Source organism: Microcebus murinus, chromosome 8 (assembly GCF_040939455.1).
Source record: "Microcebus murinus isolate Inina chromosome 8, M.murinus_Inina_mat1.0, whole genome shotgun sequence".
Taxonomy (NCBI): Eukaryota; Metazoa; Chordata; class Mammalia; order Primates; family Cheirogaleidae; genus Microcebus; species Microcebus murinus.
In genome coordinates, this window is record NC_134111.1 from 89,912,884 (window position 1) to 89,936,569 (window position 23,686).

A 23,686-nucleotide genomic window follows, 5' to 3' on the forward strand; every position below is an offset into this window, starting at 1 on the left:
CTAAGGGAGGAGGGGTGACTACTCTGCAATAGTTGTTCCAAACTATTGCATAACTCATTATTCATCCTGTTAATTTAAAGTCAATTTTATCATGTATATTAAAAAAATTCCCATGTGATCATGGTTGTTTCTGTAATGTGATTCATTGACCTATCAATGTTTGTCTATCTCTTTGTCAGTACCATGTTGTTTTGGTTATTGTGATGTTACACCAAGTTTTACAGTGGGTGGTTCAGGTTTATTTGGTGGTGGGCTCAGAGGAGTCTCTCCACCAAATTCTGAGCCTGGTCTACCAGATTTTTCCCACTTTTATTAGGTTGGGGTGGTCCAAGGGGTGGGGTCTTAGGTGGCTAATGTGTCTCGTTAGTTGATGCGCCAGGTAGTAGGTTAGTATTATGTTGATGAGGGTCTTCTGAGGGGTGGGGTCTCAGGTGGCTGATGGAGATTTTGCTTATCAGTGACTTTATAGGACATCTTATTATCTGGTAGGGCAAAGACCCATTACTGCCTCTTGCTCCCCCCTCCCACACCTCAAAATTTGGCAGTGCTCATGTGTTTAGTGTTCCAGATGAATTTTAGAATCAACTCATCAAGTTCTAAAAATCTTCCTATTCAGATTTTGATTGAAATTGCATTAAATTGACATCATTATAATACTGAATCTTCCTATCAGAACCATATCTTTTCATTTTTTTCTTTCTTTTTTCTTTTTTTAATTTTAGAGTCGGGATCTCACTATGTAACAGAGGGAATGCTCTGGGGAAAAAAAAGGGCAAAAGACGTCACCCTCCACCCATGGATAAGGAAAGGAAATATAGAGAGTGGGGAACATGTCACAGAGGGAATGGCCCAAGGGGAAAAAAATTGGCAAAAAGATTTTCTGTCTCTTTAAAACTTCCCCCACTCTTTGGGGAACTCGAAGGCTGGCCTGCATCCCTGAGGCAGGTTAAGTCTTTTGTTAAAACTCCCTAGTGTTGCCAGCTCTCCACAGGTGGGCGGCTGGCAGAGTTCACAGGCTTTGTTTTTGGCTGAGCTGGGACCATTAAAATAGTTAACCACAGTAATTGCCTGAAGCCCAGAACCCTCCCTTTAAAAGCTCTTTATTTCTGCCTATGTTCAGGAAATTTGGGATTTTGAGATGAGGTCTACCATATTTCCTTCTTTGCCAGCAAAGTAGACTCTCTTTCCTTCCTCCCCAAACCACTTGTCCACGTTTTTGATTTGGCCTCATGTACAAGTGGCTGAGCTTTTGGTAACAACTATGTTGCCCAGGCAGGCTGGAGTGCAGTGGCTATTCACAAGCAGGACCATAGTAGTGCACTGCAGCCTTGAACTTCTGGGCTCAAGTGATCCTCCTGCCTCAGCCTCCAGAGTAGCTGAGACTACAGACAGGAGCTACCACACCAGGCTTATTTAAGTTATTATTAATGTCCTTAAAGTTCTTGTTTTCTTTATATAGATCTGGTATATTTCTCAAAATGTTCTAAATATATATATATATATATATGTATTTATTATTTTTTTTTGGCTGCTATGATGAAGGGGAATTTTTTTTTTTTTTTTTTTTTTTTTTTTTTTGAGACAGAGTCTCACTTTGTTGTCCAGGCTAGAGTGAGTGCCGTGGCGTCAGCCTAGCTCACAGCAACCTCAAACTCCTGGGCTCGAGTGATCCTTCTGCCTCAGCCTCCCGAGTAGCTGGGACTACAGGCATGCGCCACTATGCCCGGCTAATTTTTTATATATATATATATATATCAGTTGGCCAATTAATTTCTTTCTATTTATAGTAGAGACGGGGTCTCGCTCTTGCTCAGGCTGGTTTCGAACTCCTGACCTTGAGCAATCCGCCCGCCTCGGCCTCCCAAGAGCTAGGATTACAGGCGTGAGCCACAGCGCCCGGCCGAAGGGGAATTTTTTTGCCATTTTACTTTAATTTTGTTTTAAAGTTTTGTCTTAGTCAAGGTTCTTCTGGTAGCAATTTACAGAAATGCATTCAAACTCCCTTAGGCAAAAAAAAAAAAAAAAAGGTGGGGGAGAATGCTTTGGAAGGTGGCCAGGGCCTCCCCTGCAGGCCAAGGGCAGAAAGGAGACTGGGCCTCACAAGGGGAATGGAAACAAGAACTAGTTTCCTGTTGCTGCTTCTGTGAGGAGATCTGTTTTTTTCTCTTTCCCAGTTTTCTTTGCTTCTCCCTTTCTTTGTCCCTCTTTCAAATTTCTGGGAAGCAAGGGGATGTAGAAAAAACCTGGCAACGGGGCTACTTGCATGAATGGAGCAATTCTGAGAAAATAACTGGGCTAAGGAGGCACCTTTGAAACAGATTTCAAGGCATTGCAATGTTAGGAACTTCAAAAGAATCTGTTTCTTGCCTAAGAGAGGTAGAGTTGGAAGTTAAAATATGGGAACTCATACTTCAAGGTAGGTCAGAGAATATCTTTATAGCCAGCCCTTACACAGAAAGGCAGGGGAAGGTTAGAATGATATTTTTAGATGTTATAGCTGGCTTTTAGGGGAGAGGGGTTCTAGTTTCTATGGCCCACCTTGAGGAAAAGAAATTCTGGTTTCGATGGCTTGCACTGGGGGAGAAAGAAGAGTGGGAAATAGAAGGCCAAGAGAGGCCGCTTTTGAGGTCGTCCAGTCTCCTTTAATTCAAAGTAATCACCATGCCAAAGCAGTTTATTTTGGGGTATTGTTTTCTGAGCCCCAACACTGTTCATGATGTATTTCCACATATTTCATTTAGCCACTTTTAGGCTTTTGGCTCAGAGCACACATAGTATGCCATGAACATAAAATTGGGTGGTTTAGGGGCATATGGTGCAATTTCCAATATTTCGTCTTTAGAAAACAAGATCCTTCAAACTTGGGATAACAATGGCTATGACCCTGTTCCTACTCGCAACTGGTTTACAATTCATTTTGATTTTCCTCTACACAAACGGACACTTCATAAAAGAAACCCTCCCCCCTAAACCAGAAATTATGTTAAAACACATTTTTCTTTACTTAATCTCTTAGTCTAGTTCAGTAGTTGACATCAACCTTAGACTGGGAGCCTGGTGAAAGCTACAATGAGAACTGGGGACCAAGAAACTTTGGCAGTCTTGGAGCTATTGGTTACTAACTGAAGGATCTTCACAAGTAACCTAGCCTTTGTGACCTTGTTTTCTCATTTTCAAACTCTTGATAAGAACTTTTCTATTCTGGTATTATGAGATGAAACACAGTATGAACAAAGGACTTGGGTCACATGGAGCATTACCAATGGCTAATGTGACAGCCTGACACTGCTGAAGGAAAAAGGATAAACGAGTTTGGAAGGAGACTAAGGAGGAGGCAAAAGGACCCCAGAAGTGACACCCTCGCCTTACATACTCTATATGTGGGACTAGATCTAAATCCTCCTTCCAGACTCATTCTTCATGGTCAGCTTCCCCCAGGGTACCCGTATGAGCCCTTTCATGACAGCTGTAAAGCCAGAATATTGAATCTTCTATGAATCCCAAAGTTCCCACTGTTTACATAACAAAAAGATTGTTCAAAATCATAAAATGATAATCTGCTCCATTTATAGTCTCCACCTAAGATAGAAACACAGCCAGTCACGTTTTATATTGCAACTTCACTTGCTTAAAATAATAATAATGTTTCATCAAACCAGGTCCCTGCCACGCTTTACTATGGAGATCTAATCAAGGAAGAACCTCAGCTCTTTAGAAAACCAGTATTCGCTTTCGAGTTTTTCTCCAACAGAAAATTCCATTTCTTCAAACTTTGCTTCCCCGCCCAGTCTGCAAAAGATGAGTCAGGTTTTCCTCAGTGGGTTTGGGGGCGGGAGCCGGGGTCACCACAAACCAAGAGCGAGTCACAGGCTGTGCGGAGCGGCGGGTGGTCGGGGTCCAATTTAAGGGCCCGGCTGGTCCTAGCAGCCACAGCCGCGGAGTGACCCGCCCCGCCCCCACGCTCCAACAACCCCGTTCCGCCCTGCATGCAACGCGTTTGTGCGACTTAGGGCGTGGCTTCAGGCCCCAGAGGCGTGCTTTCCCGTCGTCCCTCAGCTCGTCTTCCTTCCGGGGCGGGACTTCCTGTCAATCACTGATAGGCGCACGGCTGCGGAGGTGGTAAGAGGCCTAGGCGGGAGGTTCAGTATGACGGATCAGGCCTTACATTCCTCGAAAGGGTGCCTAAGAGGACGCCCTTTCTCGCTCCTCTTTCTTGCTCTTTTCTCCGCGCGACGTCTCAGCTTGCGCCGACATCCTGGGCTTTTGGCACTACCTCCCACCTGAGGCTCTTCCGCTTCCTTTTTTCCCAGGCTCCGCCCCCAGCGTCCCGTGGCCATGACGACCGCGCCGCAGGACTCCCTGGTGTGGAAGCTTGCGGGGCTGCTGCGGGAGTCCGGTGAGTGGACTTCCGGCTGAGCTCGGCCTGGGGTCAGGTGGGGGTGCTGCCTTCCGGAGACACATCTTAAGAGTCACGGACTGGTAGGGTCACAAGGTGTCAGAGTTCAATATTTTTACTCTTTCCGGGTTTGTTTTCTCTAGTTGCTGTTGCCATCAGTGTCCTTTGCTTTTGACAGCGTAAACCCTAGCCTTCCTTTGAGGCCAAACTCCGGTACCACTTCTTCCATGCGTTTTCTGATACTTTCATAGGGAAGATACCCTTACTTGCGTAAAAGCCCCTCTAGACCAGGAACTGATATTAATAATAATCACTGTTGTATAGCAGGGCACTAAATATAGCATAGTTAAAAGCATGAGATTTGGAGTCAACCCCCACCAGGGTTGGAATCTCAACCCTCTTTCAAACTGGACCAGATTGTTTCCTGAGCCTCAGTTTTGCTCACAAGCAGAATGGCATAATGAGTCTACACAACGGTGGTTCTCGGGATTAATTTTAATTAATGTAAGGCATTTAATACAGTGTTTGCACATATAGTAAGTGCTCAACAGTAGCTGTTGTTATTGCTTCCTTCAGTGCCCGATATTGTGCCGGGCACTGCGGAGCCACAGTATTTGTTCAGTATGTGGTTGGCATTAGTTGTGGTAGAACAATCCTTGCTTTTGAGATCACTCAGAAGTAGCAACTTCTTACTGTCTGTATGATCTCATTCAAGGTTCTTAACTTCTTTCAAAGAAGTTTCAAAGAAAATTAAGAACCTTAATTTTCATTTCTGTAGGATGGGGTTAATAGTGCTTCTCATTGGGAGATTCTGTTGAGGTTTAAATGAGGTAACAGTCTTCTGGCACGTATTACCTACCCAGTTGATGTTAGTTGCCCTCCATTACTCTGCACTCCCATCGGTGGTATCTGTGGAATGTCTCTTTCTAGCAGTTTTATTTTTTGGCTTATGTTAATAACTGTGCAAATGTCTTCTGAGAGGAAGAGAACAGGGGGCTCTTTGAGGATGGGAAGAGTCCTTGAACCATGTCCATATCATTGCATGATTTGTTAATTTATTCAGCAAAATCTGGTATGGTACCAGGGATTAGGGATGGTGGGTATATGCGTATGCAACTGTAAAGCAGGAGGGAGATCTTTTTTGGTGATGGATTAGTTTTGTATCTTGATTGTGGTGGTGGTTATAGGAATCTACATAAATGGCTTAGAACTACTAATATGTTCTACTAATATCAATTTCCGGATTTAGATATTGTACAGTAGTTATATAAAATGTAACCATTGGAGGAAACTGGGTAAAAAGGGGAGATCTCTGTGTACTATTTCTGCAATATCTTTTGATTCTATTCTTTTTTTCTTTTTGATTTTATTCTTATTTAAAAAAGTTTAACAATATTCCTCCATGCCTATCTTGTAACTGCACTCTTTTAGGTGCAATGATGAATATCAGAGTGACCAAAATTTACTCTCAAGAATGACAGCTTCATTAGAGCAGTTTTAATACAGAGAGCAATAACAATACCTTTGTGTTATAGTGAATGGTTATTCTTTCTATGACCTGTATTTTAGTATTGTTTGAAAGCTTATATGTGCATATTACTTTTTCCCTCAGAAAAAGAAATAAAGTTAAGACAGCCAATTCACTTTCATGTAAAAATGAGTGACTGCAGTGTGAAAGTCAGCAGTGTTGCTTCTTGAGAAGGCTTCCTGGAGGAGGCTGGCCCCAAGCTGGGTGGTAGAAGGGGACGTCTCAGAAAATGAGAGAGTTGTGAACCAAGCTGGCTGTATTTCCAGCACTATGAGTAGGCCAGGTTCTTTTGAGCAGAAGGTAAAAGAAAATTTGGAAAAATTGGTTGAAGTCTTGTAGTGAAGCAGTCTCATATATCAGGCTGGAGAGTTAGAACTTTCTTTTGAAGCTGGGAAGAGCCAGTGGAGGCTTTTGAGTTGAGGAGAAGGTAGAAAATTTGATCCTCCGGTGGAAGATCTGCAATATGGATTTGAGTGAATGTATTTTGGAGATCCCAAAGTTTTAGAATAAAGGGAAAAACCCTTTCATTATGTCCTCCCTCCTGTCTTCCTTTCTCCCTGCAGGGGACGTGGTTCTGTCAGGCTGTAGCACACTGAGTCTGCTGACTACCACACTGCAGCAGCTGAACCATGTATTTGAGCTGCACCTGGGGCCATGGGGCCCTGGCCAGACAGGCTTTGTGGCTCTGCCTTCCCACCCCGCCGACTCCGCCATCATCCTCCAGCTTCAGTTCCTCTTCGATGTGCTACAGAAAACGCTTTCTCTCAAGGTTCTGGGGGTGGGGATGGAGCAGGATGTGCAAAGGGCCCAGGAGAATGATGGAGGGTGGGGGTGGGGCAGGGGTACAAAATGTCTGCAGGGTCAAGATCTAGAGTGTGTCAGAGATATGGGTGGTTGTGCTAAAGAAAGGATGGTAAGGAAAGGGAGATCTGCCATGCTCAGTAACTGGAGTGTTTTTGTTTTAGCTGGTCCATGTCCCTGGTTCTGGTCTCCCAGGGCCCATCAAGATTTTTCCCTTCAAGTCCCTTCGGCAGCTGGAGGTATGGGGGCATTGGGGAATATTGATGTACAACGCCCAACTTGAGGCAGCCACTTTGAAATGCTTAAGAGAGGTGGCTTCTTTTGGTGGGGAGGCCAGGCCTGAGTATACTCATTGTTCTGCAGTAATGCATTATCGAATCTCTTCCATTTAACACTTCCCTCAACCATAGCTGGGCTTTTTCTTTTCTTTTTTTTTTTTGAGACAGAATCTTGTCTTTGTTGCCCAGGCTAGAGCGAGTGCCGTGGCGTCAGCCTAGCTCACAGCAACCTCAATCTCCTGGGCTCAAGTGATCCTCCTGCCTCAGCCTCCTGAGTGGCTGGGACTACAGGCATGCACCACCATGCCTGGCTCATTTTTTTTTTCCTATATATATTAGTTGGCCAATTAATGTCTTTCTATTTATAGTAGAGACGGGATCTCGCTCTTGCTCAGGCTGGTTTCGAACTCCTGACCTCGAGTGATCCGCCCGCCTCAGCCTCCCAGAGTGCTGGGATTACAAGCGTGAGCCACCACGCCCGGCCCATAGCTGGGCTTTTTCATCTTCTGCTTCCTCCCCACCGGGGTAGGTGGGGATGAAGTCTTTGTCTTCTGTGAACTTCTACCTTCCTCCTCCTTCTTTTCCCTTCCCCAGCTCCGAGGTGTCCCCCTCCACTGCCTGTATGGCCTCCGAAGCATCTATTCCCAGCTGGAGACCCTGATTTGCAGCAGGAGCATCCAGACATTAGAGGTAAGGAGGGTGATTGGTGGGCTTGGATGCTTTGTCCTGAGAGACATAGAGGACCAAGCTCCGATCTTCTCCCTTCTCTGCAGACTTCCCTGCTTCCTGCTTCCCTCTAGACCATGTTCTTGCTCACTCCCCTATGCTCCCGTAGCACTCCGTACCTATTGGTATGTTTATAGTCACATAATAGTCATATTTAAGTGCCTCCCCACTTTCACCACAGTTAGCTCCCTGGAGACAGGGACCTGGGCTTTCTTTTAAGTCTGCATCTCCAGATGGAGCCCCATGTATAAAGAATGAATGAATGAGTATTAGAGTATGACCTTGGCATGGGGAAGATGTTCAGGGTGGAGTAATGAAGCATCCATCTGCCTTCTCAGGAGCTCCTCTCAGCCTGCGGTGGTGACCTCTGCTCTGCCCTCCCCTGGCTGGCTCTGCTTTCTGCTGACTTCAGCTACAACACACTGACTGCCTTAGACAGCTCCCTGGTGAGTGCCTCACAGGGAAGAGGGTTTTCAAGAAGGGCAGGGATGGGCCTTTAGGAAGGAGGGCCAGCTGGTTGAGAGTATCCTTATAGCAAAGACTGACTCTCTGCCTCCTCTTCTCATACCTCTTAGCGCCTCTTGTCATCTCTGCGCTTCCTGAACCTGAGCCACAATCAAGTCCAGGACTGCGAGGGCTTCCTGATGGTGAGTATAAGCAGCCTGGTGGGCTGGGGCATCTCGAGCCTTTGATTGCTCTGTGCTCACCGTTTCTCCTGGGCCTGCTTTCCCTCCTATCTTGCTCTTGCCACTCCAGGAGCCATATCCTGGAGTGGTATTATTTGGGGCTCAGGCTCTAGTGGAAGACAAACCAGAGTTCAAATCTCAACTTCTGATACCTATATGACTTGGAGCAAATTAGTTAACCTCTTTGTTTCTTCACTTGTAAAATAGAAATCATAGCAGTCCTGCTTTTTAGTATTAAAGTGATTATGGAGAGTATTCAGTGTTATTTAGCCTAGTGCCTAGCTCAGAAACTGGTAGCTTTTGCGATGATGATGAACCTTTCTCCTGTGTCCCTGTGTGAAAAGACAAAGCCAGAGACTAGTTAAAGTAAGGACAGATTTTAATCTGTAATAAAACTATTGCAATAGGGAAGAGGCTCCAGCATGAACTCCACTTTTGTATAGAGGTGACTGGACATTTTAAAGAGAGAATGAGGGAGTGTGCAGGGGGAATGGTGGAGGCTTGAACCTAGTCAGGGAAATGGAAATTTATAAAAAGTAAATAAAGGAGAGGTTGGTCCATGTGAAACTCAGCTGGGATAGCTAACTAAGTGGCACTTATCAAAGTTAGGCTCCTACCCTCCCACACAGACTGGGAGACAGAGGCCCTATCTTTAGATGTTGGCTGGAACAAACAACAAATTCTTTTGGCAATCTTGAGTTTTCCCAGGCAGGAACTTAAGGGGACTAGAGTCACCACTTTAGGCATGTGGCCTTGAGCATTTAGGAACTGTGCTAATGTTTGCCTAGGATTTTTAAATTTTTAATATTTTTACTATGCAAACCTGGCTGATCAACATTTTTAATGTGGGCCATGAGGGAGTCGAAAAAAATCATCTGTGCTAAATTTTGTTGAACGTGTGTTGAACAATCTGCAATTCTTATAGACCAGGGTTGAAGCCTAGTCAATGCCTGTAATCCTAGCACTCTGGGAGGCCGAGGTGGGCGGATTGCTCGAGGTCAGGAGTTCGAAACCAGCCTGAGCAAGAGCAAGACCCTGTCTCTACTATAAATAGAAAAATTAATTGGCCAACTAATATATATAGAAAAAATTATCGGGGCATGGTGGCGCATGCCTATAGTCCCAGCTACTCGGGAGGCTGAGGCAGTAGGATCGCTTGAGCCCAGGAGTTGGAGGTTGCTGTGAGCTAGGCTGACACCACGGCACTCACTCTAGCCTGGGCAACAAAGTGAGACTCTGTTTTAAAAAAAAAAAAAAAAAAGAGGGCTCAGAGGACCCTGGCTAGAGTTTGCTCAAGGTGAGAATCTTTGTCAGTCCCTCCTCTTGTTCAAGAAAAGAAGGAGATGTTCATATTTCCTTGAAGCAATATAAATTTATTTCTTCCTTGATCATTTTTTGTTCATTAAGGACCAACTGAACCATCTACTGAGACTGGGTAGTAGAGGATTTTTGGTGGATGGTTCAAGTGATTACTGGAAGTGGGGGACATTTCTATGGAAACACAAATAAAAACAAAGATTAATGGTTGGAGCAGACTATAAATCCATTTTCTGAGTCCAGAGGGCAGCCAGTTGAGAAGATATCTAGATGTTGAACTCTAAGTGTCTTTAGATGGTATAGTGAGGATGGCAGTGGAAATCTGATGGATTTCTTGATTTGTAGTTTGAATATTTGTGGTGATGTCATAGACATCAGTGTCATAGTCATGGTTATTTCCCAGAGCAGGGCATGGAAGATACAGGAGTGTCAGTGGACTTTCTGAGTGGCCCATGTCCCAGCAGCTCTGGGCATGTTGGTTGTCCATACATGAACTGTTATATGATAGATATTATTATATCAAGTAGTCCACCTTCAGCTCACAGGGATGTTTTTAGATCCTGGGGTAAAGGGCAACTACAAGTAACCTAGAGCTCTGATAAGGATATGGGCAGTTAGCAGTTGAGTTTTATTTTTTAAGTTTTTTTTAGAAACAACGGCTCAGTGTGTTGCTTAGTCTAGTCTTGAACTCCTAGCCTCTAGCCATCCTCCCGTCTCAGCCTCCTGAATATCTGGGATTACAGATGCAAGGCACCATGCCCAGCTTCAGGACAGTTAGGTTTTAGTCCTCAATGATGCCAGGTCAGGAGAGAGGGAGAAAAACTGGGAACGTTAGTTTGAAGAATTGTGGCTAAATATGGAAGAAAACCAGAAGACCTTGAGAATTTGGTAAGGGCTAACAAAATGTGTAAGACAGCAGGACCCAGTCCAGTGTACAGGTAGATAAAACCTCAAAGAACATGAACAGGACTAGAATCTGTTCATCCACAATGGTGTGTTAATAGTTTTTTCATTGAATCATACAATTTTTCTCTAAAGTCACCCTGCCCCCCCTTTTAGGTAAAGACAATAAAAATGAAAGTAAGATTATTCTTGTTTGTGAAATAAGCCTGGTCTCCTTAGTTATGGCTTGCTTTACATAAGAGCAGTGAGAATGCTAATTGACCACACAGGCCTTTTTGAGTTTGCTTTGCTGGAACTTTTTATAAAGAATCTTAGACTAGACTTTTAAAAGCCTCTTGAGGCTAGGAAGCCAAGCCAAGAGCTTGCCACCAGACTTCCCTTGTGGTGCCTGCAGATTTATGAATTCATCTCTTCTTGAGGTTCCCTCAAATATCCTAAGGTTTCCGGGCCTGCAGGGAAGTAATCTGTCTCACTCATGTGCAAGGCTGGGAACCCTGTAAGCCAGGTAGCATGCCATTTTTTTTGAAGAGGGGTTTGTAAACATTGGCTCCATAAAGTCAGCTTATTTAGTTCCTTCAAACTGTCTGGCCATATCTGATTTTATGCATTATTTTAAAATATGACATTCCAGGCTAAGATTGGTTACATAATCAATTTTCCCAATTATGTCCTGTTATAAGGAGGGCAAATGCTTATTGAACCTATGCAGATAACTATATTGCCATGTAAATAAGAACACTCAGTGGGAGTTTCCAAATTCTGGAGGGATCAGGCAGGGAGAAAAGATAAATGTTTCATTTTTGTTTATAAATGTTTAATTTATTAAATTGTTTTGAGTTATAGATAGCATAAAAAGGAAAGGGATTCCTTGTATCATATCCAGAAATAGAACATTAAAGAACCAGCAATATTTTAATCAAAATCCATAAAAAAACAATTATCCTTCAGTAGTTCAGTCTTATGTAATTCATTTTTTGTTCTTCTTGATCTTGGGTTAGCAGTTTTATGAACCCATCGGCTTTTTCTTTAGCATATTGGAAGTCCTCACTTAGTCCAGTGGTATGATGTCAAAGTTATTTAAGTAATGCCATCAGAAGCTTGTGCCCCAGAGTGCCTGGCACGGTCATTTTCCATGAGTCTCTGTGAGAGCTCCTTTTTGTTAAGACAGGTACTGTCGCCTACAGCTTTTAGGAAGGCATCAGGGTAAAACAGTATCTCTGTGGAGGACAAAAGAGTTAAATGGGCCTATTTCTAATTAGCTTTGGAGGTCTCTGAGTCCCTTGAGAGCCCCAGTGGGGACAAGGACCTAAAGTTTGAGTGACTGTAGGTAGTTGAGGGACTGGAGTGGGGAGGGAAAGGTCTGACAGGAGTGAGAAGGAGGGGAGAGGACCTATCAGAGGAGTCGGGGAGTAGAAGGAAAGATGGAAGGTGGTAAAAGGAGGAGGGGGACCAGGATGGTGGACATGGAGAGGTCTTAGAGGAGCCAGTTTGGGGAGATCTTAAGTTTCCCAAAGAAGCTATTGAAGTTCCAGATTATCCTTAGTAAAGTCATGCCAACGAGAAAGGAAATGGACAGAGCTAGTGCCATAGGGGTGACGCATATAGTCAGTAGGGGTTTGAGAAGGATGTTTCAGTCAACTGGGAAGTTCCCATGGAAGAAGCAGGATCAAGTAGGGAGAACAGAGAAGACTCAGAACAAAGAGCCAGGAAGAAGACCAGCCCAAGAGTTAGGGAGTGAATCCCTGCTGGAAGCAAAGAATGAGGAAGGAGAACTTCCAACCCAGGAAGTACCTTTCAGACAAAGCGTGGGACTCTAACCTAGTTTCAGAGCATATACCCTTCGAGTCATAAGAATCAAAATCTGCCCCCAGTGTGTTTCGGTGGACGTTTGTCCCAAGCACTGGATTGGGAATTAGACTCACCAGTGGCTCCCCCATTGATCAGTTGGGAGTGAAGACAGAGGCATCAAAGGTGCACTCCTGGGGTCCTGGGTGAGAGGTTCAGAGGGTCCAGCAATGAATCTGATTTCACTTGAGTCACAGTACCAGATAGCTGTCTCAGGTAAAGCCAGACACTAGTTAGAGTGGTAAGGACATATTTTAATCAGTAATAAACTATTGCTATAGGGAAGAGGTTCCAGCATGAACTCCCCTTTTGTGCAGAGGTGACTGGACGTTGTAAAGAGAGAATGAGGGAGTGGATGGGGGAATGGTGGAAGCTGGAGCCTAGTCAGGGAAATGAAATTTACAAAAAGTAAATGAAGCGGAGGTTGGTCCGTGTGAAACTCATCTGAGATTGCAAACTAAGTGGCACTTATCAAAGTTAGGCCCCTATCCTCCCACAGAGACTGAGAGACAGGGGCCCTATCTTCAGGGGATGGTTGGAACAAACAATAAATTCCTTTGGCAGCCATGAGTGTTCCCAGGCAGGAACTTAAGGGGACTGGAGTTGCTGTCCTAGGGATATGGCCTTGAGCTGTTAGGAACTATGCTAATGTTTGCTCAAGACTTTTAACATGGTGGCAGGGGTGGATGTGGACAAAATCATTTGTGCTGAGAGCGTGCAGTTTTTATAGGCCAAGATTGAGGCCTTATTCTGAAGAGGGCTCAGAGTACCCTGACTCGAGTTTGGTCAAGAGAGAATCTTTGTCTCTCCCTGCCTGCCCCCCCTCCCCTGCCAGGATTTGTGTGAGCTTTACCATCTGGACATTTCCTATAACTGCCTGCATTTGGTGCCGAGGATGGGACCCTCAGGGGCGGCTCTGGGGGTCTTGATACTGCGAGGCAATGAGCTTCAGAGCTTGCGTGGTGAGTAGGGGCGTGTGTTGTGGCAGACGTGGCGGGGAATGGGGGAGTGTGAGACTCGGGGTGGCCTTGGGACCACATGCTTCTAGAGCCTTATGAGGGCTTATGGGTAGGGCTGAGGCGCTCTTGTCTGTCTTTCTACCAAACCCTCCCCCAGTACAGGTACCATTACACTCACCTGCACCCACGTGCACTTACCTGCATGCCCTGCTTCTGTTCTTGCCTCCACCCTAGGTCTGGAGCAGCTAAGGAACCTGCGGCACCTGGATGTGGCATACAACCTGCTGGAAGGACACAGGGAGCTGTCGCCACTGTGGCTATTGGCAGAGCTCCGCAAAGTGAGACGTGGGTGCTTTGAGGGCCTGGGAGCCCCCATTGTGCCCCCCCTATCCTGTGCTAATTTGGTCAGTGCTTTCTTTACACTGGAATGAGGTGGCTGAGGGCCATCTCATTCTCCTTTTCCTGCTCTTTTCTCAGCTCTACCTGGAGGGGAACCCTTTGTGGTTCCACCCTGCACACCGAGCAGCCACTGCTCAGTACTTGTCACCTCGTGCCAGGGATGCTGCTTCTGGTGTGAGTGATCGATTGTCCTGTGTCTACTCTGTTTCTCTTTCCTGCCCAGTCCTACCCCCCCCCCCCCACACCCTCTTGCCATGCCTGGGCGAGAGGTCAAGGACCTGGACCCCTTGCTTATTAAGTTGTTAATACCTGGAATTCACCGGGATGGGCCCCACCAAGAACACCCTTCCTCTCCTTTTGTCTTTGCTTAGTTCCTTCTTGATGGTGAAGCCTTGTCGCTGACAGATTTTCAGGTCAGTGTGGTATTGCAGGGCAGGGATGGGGGGGAGACATGAAGGAAGGGCACTGGTGAGGGGGTCAGAGGAGGGTGGCCAGTAGAAGGGACTTCCTGGTTAGTGGAAAGTGGGGTCCTGCCTCCTGGCTAGCTTCAGCGGGGCAGAGGTATTTCTCTGGCTCTGACCTCTTCCTTCTTCCTGTTGTCACATGTCAGACCCCCTCATCCTTGGGGCTTGGCCCCACAGCCCCACCTCTGTCCTGGCCAGTGGCAAGTACCACTGAAACCTCAGGTGGCCCTGACATAAGTGACAGCCTTTCCTCAGGGGGCCCTGTGGTCCAGCCCCCGCTTCATAAGGTTAAGGTAAGCGGTGTCCTTGACTGTCTTGTGCCTAGGGTTAGGTGTCTTTATGGGGCCTTTGGGTTGTAGGTATGGAATAGTTTGGTAGGTTGGACAGGTGGCCATGGATGGCAGGGCAGGAGGCCCTGGCTTTCATAGAATTTGTCCCTCTACCCGACCTCAGAGCCGAGTCCGTGTGAGACGGGCAAGCATCTCTGAACCCAGTGACACGGACCCGGAGCCCCGAACTCTGCACCCCTCCCCAGCTGGTAAGTCAGCCTCACCTGAACTCATCCCTCTCCCCAGTCCAGTTCTCTCTAATCATTTAAGTTACTGTGCAGATCTGGTAGGAGAAATTTTATTTTTTGGTAGGGTGTAGTATTGTAGAGGGTCTCTTAGTCTTTTCTCTTTGCTTTTAGTTTAGGGAAAGAAGAAGAAACTGCTGCTGGGCAACATTTCCCACAGTTTTTCAAGAAACATTAATCTCTGGGTATCAAGAGGTCATATAATAAAAGCATTATGGCCAGAGAAGTTGGGGAAATGCTAGATTAAACAAAGTTAGCCACTTAGGGACTAGCGTCGACTATAGTCGATAGCCACAGATGAACGTGCACAGCGACTTTAGCCAACGGCTGTTATATGAAGGCGCACAGCTGAGCGTCGACTTTAGCCGATAGCTGTGATATGACTTTTCTGATTTTTCATTTATCAAAATAAAATTGTGAACATTTAAAAATAATGTAATGAAAACATATATGTATATGTTTTCATATGTTCAAAACATATATGTATATGTTACCTATTCTGATATTTACATTACAAGTAAAGCTGCCTGTAAAGTAAAACAAGCTTTCAGTGCTTTAAAGCTTTCCTCATGACACAAGAGCAAAACAGATTCGTTGTCAATGCGCAGCACAAGCTATTGCGCAGACTATGAGTGCCGGCTGTGGGCAAGGTTGCGTGGCTGGTGAGTGCAGACCCGAAGTGGTTAAATAGGTGTTTTCCCTGTAGGCCATCTCAGGACCTTCAAAATGCTACCATGTATTGTGAACCTTCAAAAGTAGCATGTGAAGTGCAGTTTTGGATGGCATGTGACCAGTTTCCATAGAACACACTTTGGGACATGCTGAGGGGACACCTGTAGCGTCCCTTGGCTCTCCCCTGTATACAGCCTGTTGCTGCACACCAGGGAGCGCCCATAGAAAGAGGCTGGACCACCTGGGGGGTGTGGGCTTTCTCAGCTCTGTGCCCCCCTCCCTGCCCAGGACGGTTTGTACAACAACATCGGGAACTCGAGCTCATGAACAGCTTCCGGGAGCGGTTTGGCTGTGACTGGCTGCAGTATAGGAACCACCTGGAGACCTCTGGGAGCCCCCTTTTGGCTACCGCCAAGACTCCTGCCCTCAGTACGCCTCCTCCAGACTCCCTGAGCCCAGACGCTCCGCTCAGCCCTTCGCCCCCAGAGGAGGAAGCCAGAGGCCCTGGGGAGTCACCACAGAAGATGGCGGAGGAGGTCAGGGTGGAGCCAGAGCCACAGGAGGCAGAAGGGCTGGAGGAACATGAGAGAGAGGAGGGAGGAAAGGAGGAACAGGAGGAAGAGGAGCAGGAACAGAAGGAAGTGGAAGGTGAGCACGCTGTGGCCTCAGGGGAGCTGGGGCCAAGTGCTGCTGTAATATTTGGGAGAGTGAGGAAGGCCCGGACCAGGCCTGGGGGTGGGGCTGACTCCCTTCGGATGGAGGATGCCCCACGGGAGGACAGTGCCTGGGTGCTTTTCCTTCCCTACAGGGCTCTTCTCTTGGTTTCTCCACAGCGGAGCTCTGTCGCCCCATGTTGGTGTGTCCCCTGGAGGGGCCTGAGGGCGTTCGGGGCAGGGAATGCTTTCTCCGCGTCACTTCTGCCCACTTGTTTGAGGTGGAACTCCAAGCAGCTCGAACCCTGGAACGGCTCGAGCTCCAGTGTCTGGAAGCAGCTGAGATAGAGCCCGAGCCACAAACTCAGAGAGAACCGGTGCCTGAGGTGAGTGTGAGTGTGAGTGGGGGCTTCCGGCAGAGGTGCTGGGCTTTTCCAGGAGCCAGCTCTGAGAATATGGCTGTTGTGTGCCAGGCACTGGGCTGGCGTTTCCCACAGTCTCTCACTGCCACTTGGAGATGAGGAGGGAGCCTCCGGGGGCCGAGCCCGCTTGCAGGCGACACGGGAGGCGGGCTGAGGTAGAGATCGCTTGCTGGAGCTTGGATGCCACCCCAAGCGTTTGATCGGGGTCTGGAGCTATTGTTTTCTCCATGTTCTCAGTGTAACCCTAATCCCTCTGACCTCCCTTCACCCCACTGCTGTTTTTCCCCCATCCCCCTCTCACAGGGCTCGGAACTGCTCCCCAGGGCCCCTGTCCTTGTCCTGCACTTCTCCTACATTTGCCCTGACCGGCAGTCGCGTCGCTATGCGGTGCTGGAGCCTGATGCGCACACAGCCGTCCAGGTGACGGGGGCCTAGCGCGGATGCCCAGGAGGCTGGGGGAGGCCGGGAGAGCTGGAAGAAGAAGCTCCAGGCCTGAGGGCTGGGGGCCGGTCCATTCACAGCTGCCTCTGCCCCACCCTCTGTCAGGAGCTGCTTGTTGTGTTGGCCCCGTTCACCACCGCGGCTCCGCATCAGCTCGGGGAAGCCAGGGACCTGCTGGGGGGCAGATTCCAGTGTCTGCGCTGTGGCCATGTGTTCAAGCCAGAGGAGCCCAGGCTAGGATTGGACAGTGAGGGAAGCTGGAGGCCTCTGTTCCAAAACACAGGTACAAGCTGTGCACTTGGCTTACCTGCCCACAGGCCTCCCCCATTGCAAGGAAAGCGTCTTTGCATGGGGAAGAGTGGAGGGGGACGCCCTGGGAGGAAGGATTAGGGGAGTGGGGACCGGCTGTTCTGCTTGGAGGAAAAATAAAACTGCCTGCCTACTGCTACATTTACAAAAAGCAAAACAAAACGAAACAAAAAAAGAAGAAGAAACTATATCCTGTTTTTTCTTTTCCTCTCAAAATCAGGAAATGTAATCTCTGTAACTGTGCTTACACATACTCATTATTTTTTTATAACTTAAGAGCTTTTTGTGGTTTTTTTTTTTGGCTAATATTTCAGGAACTACATAAAACCAGAGTGCTGCCTGTGGTATCACATGGTGGTGCTGCTCCTCTGAGCACATTTAGCTGTTGGGTAAGACGCTTTGGGAGTTGGCTTAGTTTGTCCTTCCCTGACTGGGCTTGTAAGCTACTTGATATCAAATGATGCCTCATGGCATCTCTTCATATTCTATTCTTTAAAACAAGATTTTTCCGTTGTAGACCAGTGAGAAAACATGTCTTTGTAGAAGACATTGAAGAAGAAAGAAATATTTTTACTAACAGCTGTGTAGAAATGAGGGATTTTTATTAGTCACTTTTCTCTTCTTGGCGCAGCTGGACAGGGGTTTAAATGGTATTCAGAAAATGGAGCGCAGCTCCCTTCCCCTCCCTCCCCTGCACTCGCCCTTCCCCTCGCTCCGCTTCACCCACCCAGGTGGCTGCAGGCCCCACAGCACAACATGTGCAACTGAAGCAGCTCCCAGCCCTTCTCAGACCCTGGCTATGGTCCCTGGGGTCCTGTGGCCTCTGGGGTCCCTTCGGTGGTGGCATTATTAATGAACATTACTGTGTGCTACATTCTTCTTTTATCTGTGCCTCAGTAGCCTCATCTGAACAAAGAAGAGAATGAACTCACTCCAGGGTGCTCTGTATGAGATTTAAATGTGACAGTGAGGCACCAGGCATAGTGCCTGGCACAAAGCAAAGGTCCCCCGTAAATGGTAGCTGCTGTTCTTACCCTTAGCTACAGGGTCTTGGGCAGTGTGTGTAAATTATTTAGTATTTTCTTTCCTCATTTGCAAAATGGGATAGGGAGAGTTTTGGTGAGGATGAAATATGGTCATGCTGTATAGGATCTAGCACATGCCCAGGACATACGAACACTGTAGTGTTTCTTCTTCTCATTGTTGATCCATGTTCTAGATTCCTTATTGCTTCTCTTTAGTCATCCTGACACTGAGGATGAGTAAGACAGAAACCATTATCCTCCCTATTTCACAGACGAGGAGCCAGGCTCAAGAGAGCTTAGACGAGTTGCCAGTGGTGCTAGAGTTCTCCCTGCCTTTCCCAGTCCGTTGATTTTGGTCTTGCAGACATTGTTAGGAGAGCACTGAAGTACTTGATCAGCCAGTCTGTGGGAGGGGACCAGAGCAGGGCCTGCTTGTGTTTGGCATAATCTGAGAGGATCTGAAATTAGAAGGTGGGGTGTATTTTGAGGTGTGGGCCAAGGGTTAGTTAGCTCGTCTCTTCCTGGGATGGGGAGTGATCAGTCAGCAGCTGTGCCTAGAGGTGGGAGTGGGTAGGGGGCACCATGGTCATGTGTGAAGCTCGACATGTGGGCCCAAATAAGGCCCCGAGAATGGGCAGGTCCAATCGTGATCATGAGCATCGTTGGGGGTTGTGGTGCTGTGTTGGAGGCTCATGGTGTCCATCTCTCCCTCCAGAATCTCCTGCCGTGTGTCCAAACTGTGGTAGTGACCATGTGGTTCTCCTTGCTCAGTCTGGGGGAACCCCCAATAGGGAGCAGAAACAGGGGGAGCAATTGCCAGCTCCCTCTCAGTGCGCCTTCCCTGGCTGTGACCCTGCTGGCCTCAGTGACCACCACAGCAGGGCTGAGAGCATCCCCTCTCAGGTGCCGATTGCCTGTGACCACAATAGTTGGAGCCTCAGTCTCTGTAAGTACAGGCAAAACAAGGCAGGGCGGGTTTGGGGGAGAGAGGGGGCACTGATGGGGAGGTGCAGATGGAGCCTGGGGGCCGCTGGGGCAGGCTGACCACCCCTGGTTGCACCCAGCCCTGGAGCACCATGGCCTCCGCTCTGTGGATCACCGGCTCCGGCTCTTCCTGGATGTTGAGGTGTTCAGCGATGCCCAGGAGGAGTTCCAGTGCTGCTTCAAGGTCTGTGCTGCCCTGTCCCTGCCTGCCCCTACCTGACCTGGTGCCCACTTGTTTCCTTCACAGCCACTCAGGTCAGATCGACCACTCCACAACCACCAGATCTGACTTCCAGTTTCAACTCCAGCAGTTACCTGCTGTGTGACTGTGCACACGGTCCTTGATATTTGGGTCTCAGTTGTCCCCCCACGAGATAATGATGCCTCCCTTACAGAGTGGCTTATAGTCAGAGCTGATGTCTGTAGGCTGTCGGTACAGCACCTGGCGTTGCATAGGGAGGGGGCCTCCTAGCATTATTACCAATACACAGTGTTATCAGGCCTTTGTCAAGCACCTGTTGTATGCTAAACACAAAGGCTCTACAGTCAATCAGTCTTGCCCGCAATCGCAATCGTACAGCAGGCTAAGGTCCTAGAAGGGGCATCTAGCCCCACCCCAGTGGGTAAGGGAGCCTTCCTGGGAGGTGATGTCTAAGCCACGTCTTGAAGGATGAGTTGAGGAGTAGGGAGGAAAAGGATATCGTGGGTAAAGGAAGCAGCAAATGCATGAAGGCCTGAGAGTGTCGCCAGCTGGGAGAACTGCCCAGGATGAGAGCAGCCAGGATGTGCAGGGTAAGGGCACACGTCCCAAGAGGGTCTGAGAGGCAGGCAGAGGCCAGTTCAGGAGAAGCCTCCTGTGTCTGCCAAGGGGATCGGCCTTAGTCCTGAGGGCCACTGGGAGCCACTGAAGGATTTGAAGCAGGGAAGTGATGGTCCGTTTTGTGCTTCAGAACAGTTGGTCCGGCAGGGTGGGGTGGGTTGGAGGGCAAGGTGATAGGTAGAGGAGCCAGCTGAGAGATTGCCGAGGCTCTGAGGAGCAGGGCCCGAGGGGTGGGGTGAGGTGGTGGGTGGAGAGGCTGTCAAGCTCCGGGGAATTGGGCAGACTGATAGGTGGGTTGTGGGGAGGGTCAGGCTGATGGTTCTGTTTCAGGTAACTTGGCTTTCAGTTGGGCACTGCCTCTTTGGCCTCCTTTTCTGGTCTCACACCAGCTTCCTTTTCCCCGCAGGTGCCAGTGGTGTTGGCAGGACATGCTGGGGAATTTCTGTGCCTTGTGGTCGTGTCTGACCACAGGCTTTACCTGTTAAAGGTGATGGGGGAGATCCGGTGAGTGAGCCGGGATATGGCCAGGGCAGGGGCAGGGCCCCTGTCACTTTCACTCCACCCTTACTCTTTTCTGCCACTCTGTCCCCTCTCTCCACAGTGAGCCTCTGTCTAGCTGGCTCCAGCTTACCCTGGCCATTCCCCTGCAGGATCTGAGCACCATAGAGCTGGGCCTGGCAGGACAGAGCCTGCGGCTGGAGTGGGCGGCTGGGGCAGGCAGCTTCGTGCTGCTGCCCCGAGATGCCAGGCGTTGCCGGGCCTTCCTAGAGGAGCTCATCGGTGAGAGAGGAGAGGCGAAGGCAGGAGGGTGGTGTGGGCCCCCAGGGGCTGAGCTCCCCCAAGTCTGGTGCCCAGCAGTGGAGACAGAGAGGTAATGGGACTTGTCCCTTGTAGAAGTTTCTGAAATCTCAAAATGTGGGGAAAGGGAAGGTATTGGGAGGCTGAGAAGTGGGATAGAGGATAGAGAACCTTCTGAGGCTTCCCTGTCCCTGCTGGCTCTGTCCAGATGTCTTGCAGTCTCTGCCCCCAACCTGGAAGAACTGTATCAGTGCCACAGAGGAGGCAGTGACCCCGCAGCACCGGCTCTGGTGAGTCTATAGGAGTTGAGGCTGGGGCTGGTGCCCAGGCCCTCTCCCTACAGAGCTGCAGACACCACCTTGTGCTGGGCAGGCCCCGGGCCTGCTGCCTGTTCTCATGCCTGTGCCTCCCCACACCCCAGTGTCTCCTCCAGCCCCCTGCCCCTGCACTGCCCTCTTCCCACTCCCCTCCCGCAAAGCACCTCCCACACCCTAGCTGATCTTTCTGTGTCTGCCTGTACCCCCTAGGCCGTTGCTGGAAAAAGACTCATCCTTGGAGACTCCTCAGTTCTTCTACCTTCGGGTGTTCCTGGTTGAAGGTGAGGTCTCTGCTACAGATTGTGCCCCGGTCTCTGTACCCTGTCTTGTCCCAGGTCGCTGACCCAGCCCCCCAGCACCTCTGCAGTGCTCTTATAGCAGTTGTCAATTCCTGGAATCTGGGCCTCCTCTCACTCGTGGGCGTACGTGACAGCCTCCGTGCTCCCTGCCTCTCTAAGCGTGGTCCAGAGGCGCCTGGGATCCTCAGTTGTGCAGAGACCTGTGCTTTTGGATGTAGGCCTCCTCTGAAGTGGAGCAGATTGCTGGGTCTGCTCTACCTGTCCTGTTAGAGGAGGCGTGGGTGGTCCTTGTTTCTGAGTGGGGTGGGTGGTGGTTCCCTTTGTCCTGGGCCTCAGGTTTTGGAGGCTAGAGATTCCTGGAGTTTGGGAAAGGGAAGTTTTTGGCCCCAGAGGCACAGGCTGCTTTGTGGCCCACCTCAGAGTGCAGTTCAGCCTCTTCTCCCAAGCAGCATTGGGATGCTGGGCACCACGCCCCCAGGGTCCAGTCACCTCCATGGCCTTGCACTCTGGGCCTCACTCTGCCTCTTTCCCTTCAGGCCCTTCTACCTGTCCTGTGTCCCTGTTGCTGACCTTGTCTACCATGTACCTGTTAGAGGAGGACCCTGCTGGGTCCCAGGCAGAGCCCCTTCCAGCAACATCTTCCAGCGAAGCCTCTGAGAAGGCCCCTCCCTTGAGGCCAGACCCTCCTGTGTGTGTCCGAGAGCAGCAGCCACTCAGCAGCTTGAGCTCAGTGCTGCTCTACCGCATGGCCCCCGAGGACTTGCGGCTAGTCTTCTACGACGAGGTGTGCGCACTGTGTGTATGAGGGGTGGGAGAGGGGGAGGGCAGTGTGGGAAGTGGGTGTAGGGAGGCTGGACATTGAGAACAGGGGAGAACTTAGGAGTGGGCAGTCATGTTGAAGGAATGCAGAGTTAAGCTGGGAGGAACTGGGGTCTCTGGGTTTGGCTGAGCAGCAAGTAGAGAGGGAGGCAGCTGCAGGCAGAGGAAACACCCTGGACTTGGGGCCTGGCCACTTACTAGCCAGGTGGTCTTCAGTGAGGTGCCCAGCTGCTTTGAGTTGGTGGGATCGGGCTTGCTGTGGTTCAGCCATTTGATTCATGACAACCATGTGAGGAAATACTATTATTGGTGCTCCTTTACAGATGAGGAAACTGAGCTTTGGGGATGTTAAACAACTTTATCACAAGTGATAAAGCCAGGAATTAAACCCGGAACTTCCATTCTGTACAAGGGAGGATTAGGGAGACAAGATAGTAAACATGAAAGGCCGCTGGAGGCTTTCAGTATAACTGTTGACTAGATTCTGTTTTCAGAGTTCAGAGTCGGGTTGTTTAATGGGGAGTGGCACAGGCTAGTGGAATATGAGCCAAGAAGGACCGTGAGTCCTCCCCTGAGTCCTCCCTGTGCATGCCCCGGTGTGGCCCTGTGATCCTCACCTTGCTAACTGCTTGGTCTGCCAGGTGTCTCGGCTGGAGAGCTTCTGGGCGCTCCGTGTTGTGTGTCAGGAGCAGCTGACAGCCCTGCTGGCCTGGATCCGGGAGCCCTGGGAGGAGTTGTTTTCCATCGGACTCCGGACTGTGACCCAAGAGGCTCTGGACCTTGACCGTTGAGGCTTCCACGCTGACCTTGGCCATGACCTTGGGGGCCATGCTGCAGATGTTCCCTCTCTTGGTCTCTGGGTCTGGCTTCCAGACTCTGGCTACAGACTCCTCCAGCCTCTGGGTGCTGGCCAGGGAGGTCCCAGATGACCCATGGCTTAAGGGAAGGGCGAGAGAAACGGTCTGGCCTCTGCATGACCTGGCCTAAGGGGACAGGCTGAGTGGTCAGGAGGAATGTTTTTCTTGCACTTTTTCTCAGGTATTAATAAAACTGTTTCCATTCCAGATGTCATGGGTGGTATTTAGATGTGTCACTCAAGGCCTCTTGTTCCCCTAACCTCTGAACAGAAATACCCTGCCCATAGCTCTTCCTGAATGGGCAGCTCCAAGCAGCCTTGTTTATACCGTGAGACCCAGTCTCCAACCTACTCTGGCTCCAGCTTGTGGAACAAGTAGGACTCCTGACCCACAG

At 49.0% G+C, this 23,686-nt stretch overlaps 1 protein-coding gene across 1 annotated transcript; it reads left to right on the forward strand.

The window, feature by feature from the left end:
• Window positions 1-4,079: 4,079 nt before the first annotated feature.
• On the forward strand, window positions 4,080-23,501 carry STK11IP (serine/threonine kinase 11 interacting protein). The gene is made up of 25 exons (XM_012740290.3): window positions 4,080-4,119; window positions 4,311-4,396; window positions 6,488-6,693; window positions 6,890-6,964; window positions 7,598-7,693; window positions 8,068-8,175; window positions 8,305-8,376; window positions 13,316-13,442; window positions 13,674-13,777; window positions 13,917-14,012; window positions 14,210-14,251; window positions 14,449-14,595; window positions 14,756-14,840; window positions 15,837-16,196; window positions 16,382-16,587; window positions 16,927-17,043; window positions 17,170-17,347; window positions 19,114-19,344; window positions 19,463-19,566; window positions 20,609-20,706; window positions 20,804-20,982; window positions 21,209-21,290; window positions 21,528-21,598; window positions 22,153-22,400; window positions 23,077-23,501. Exons 2-25 carry the CDS (start codon window positions 4,336-4,338, stop codon window positions 23,224-23,226), a joined length of 3,243 nt encoding a protein of 1,080 aa, XP_012595744.2. The 5' UTR covers window positions 4,080-4,119; window positions 4,311-4,335; the 3' UTR covers window positions 23,227-23,501.
• The last annotated feature ends 185 nt before the right edge of the window (window positions 23,502-23,686 follow it).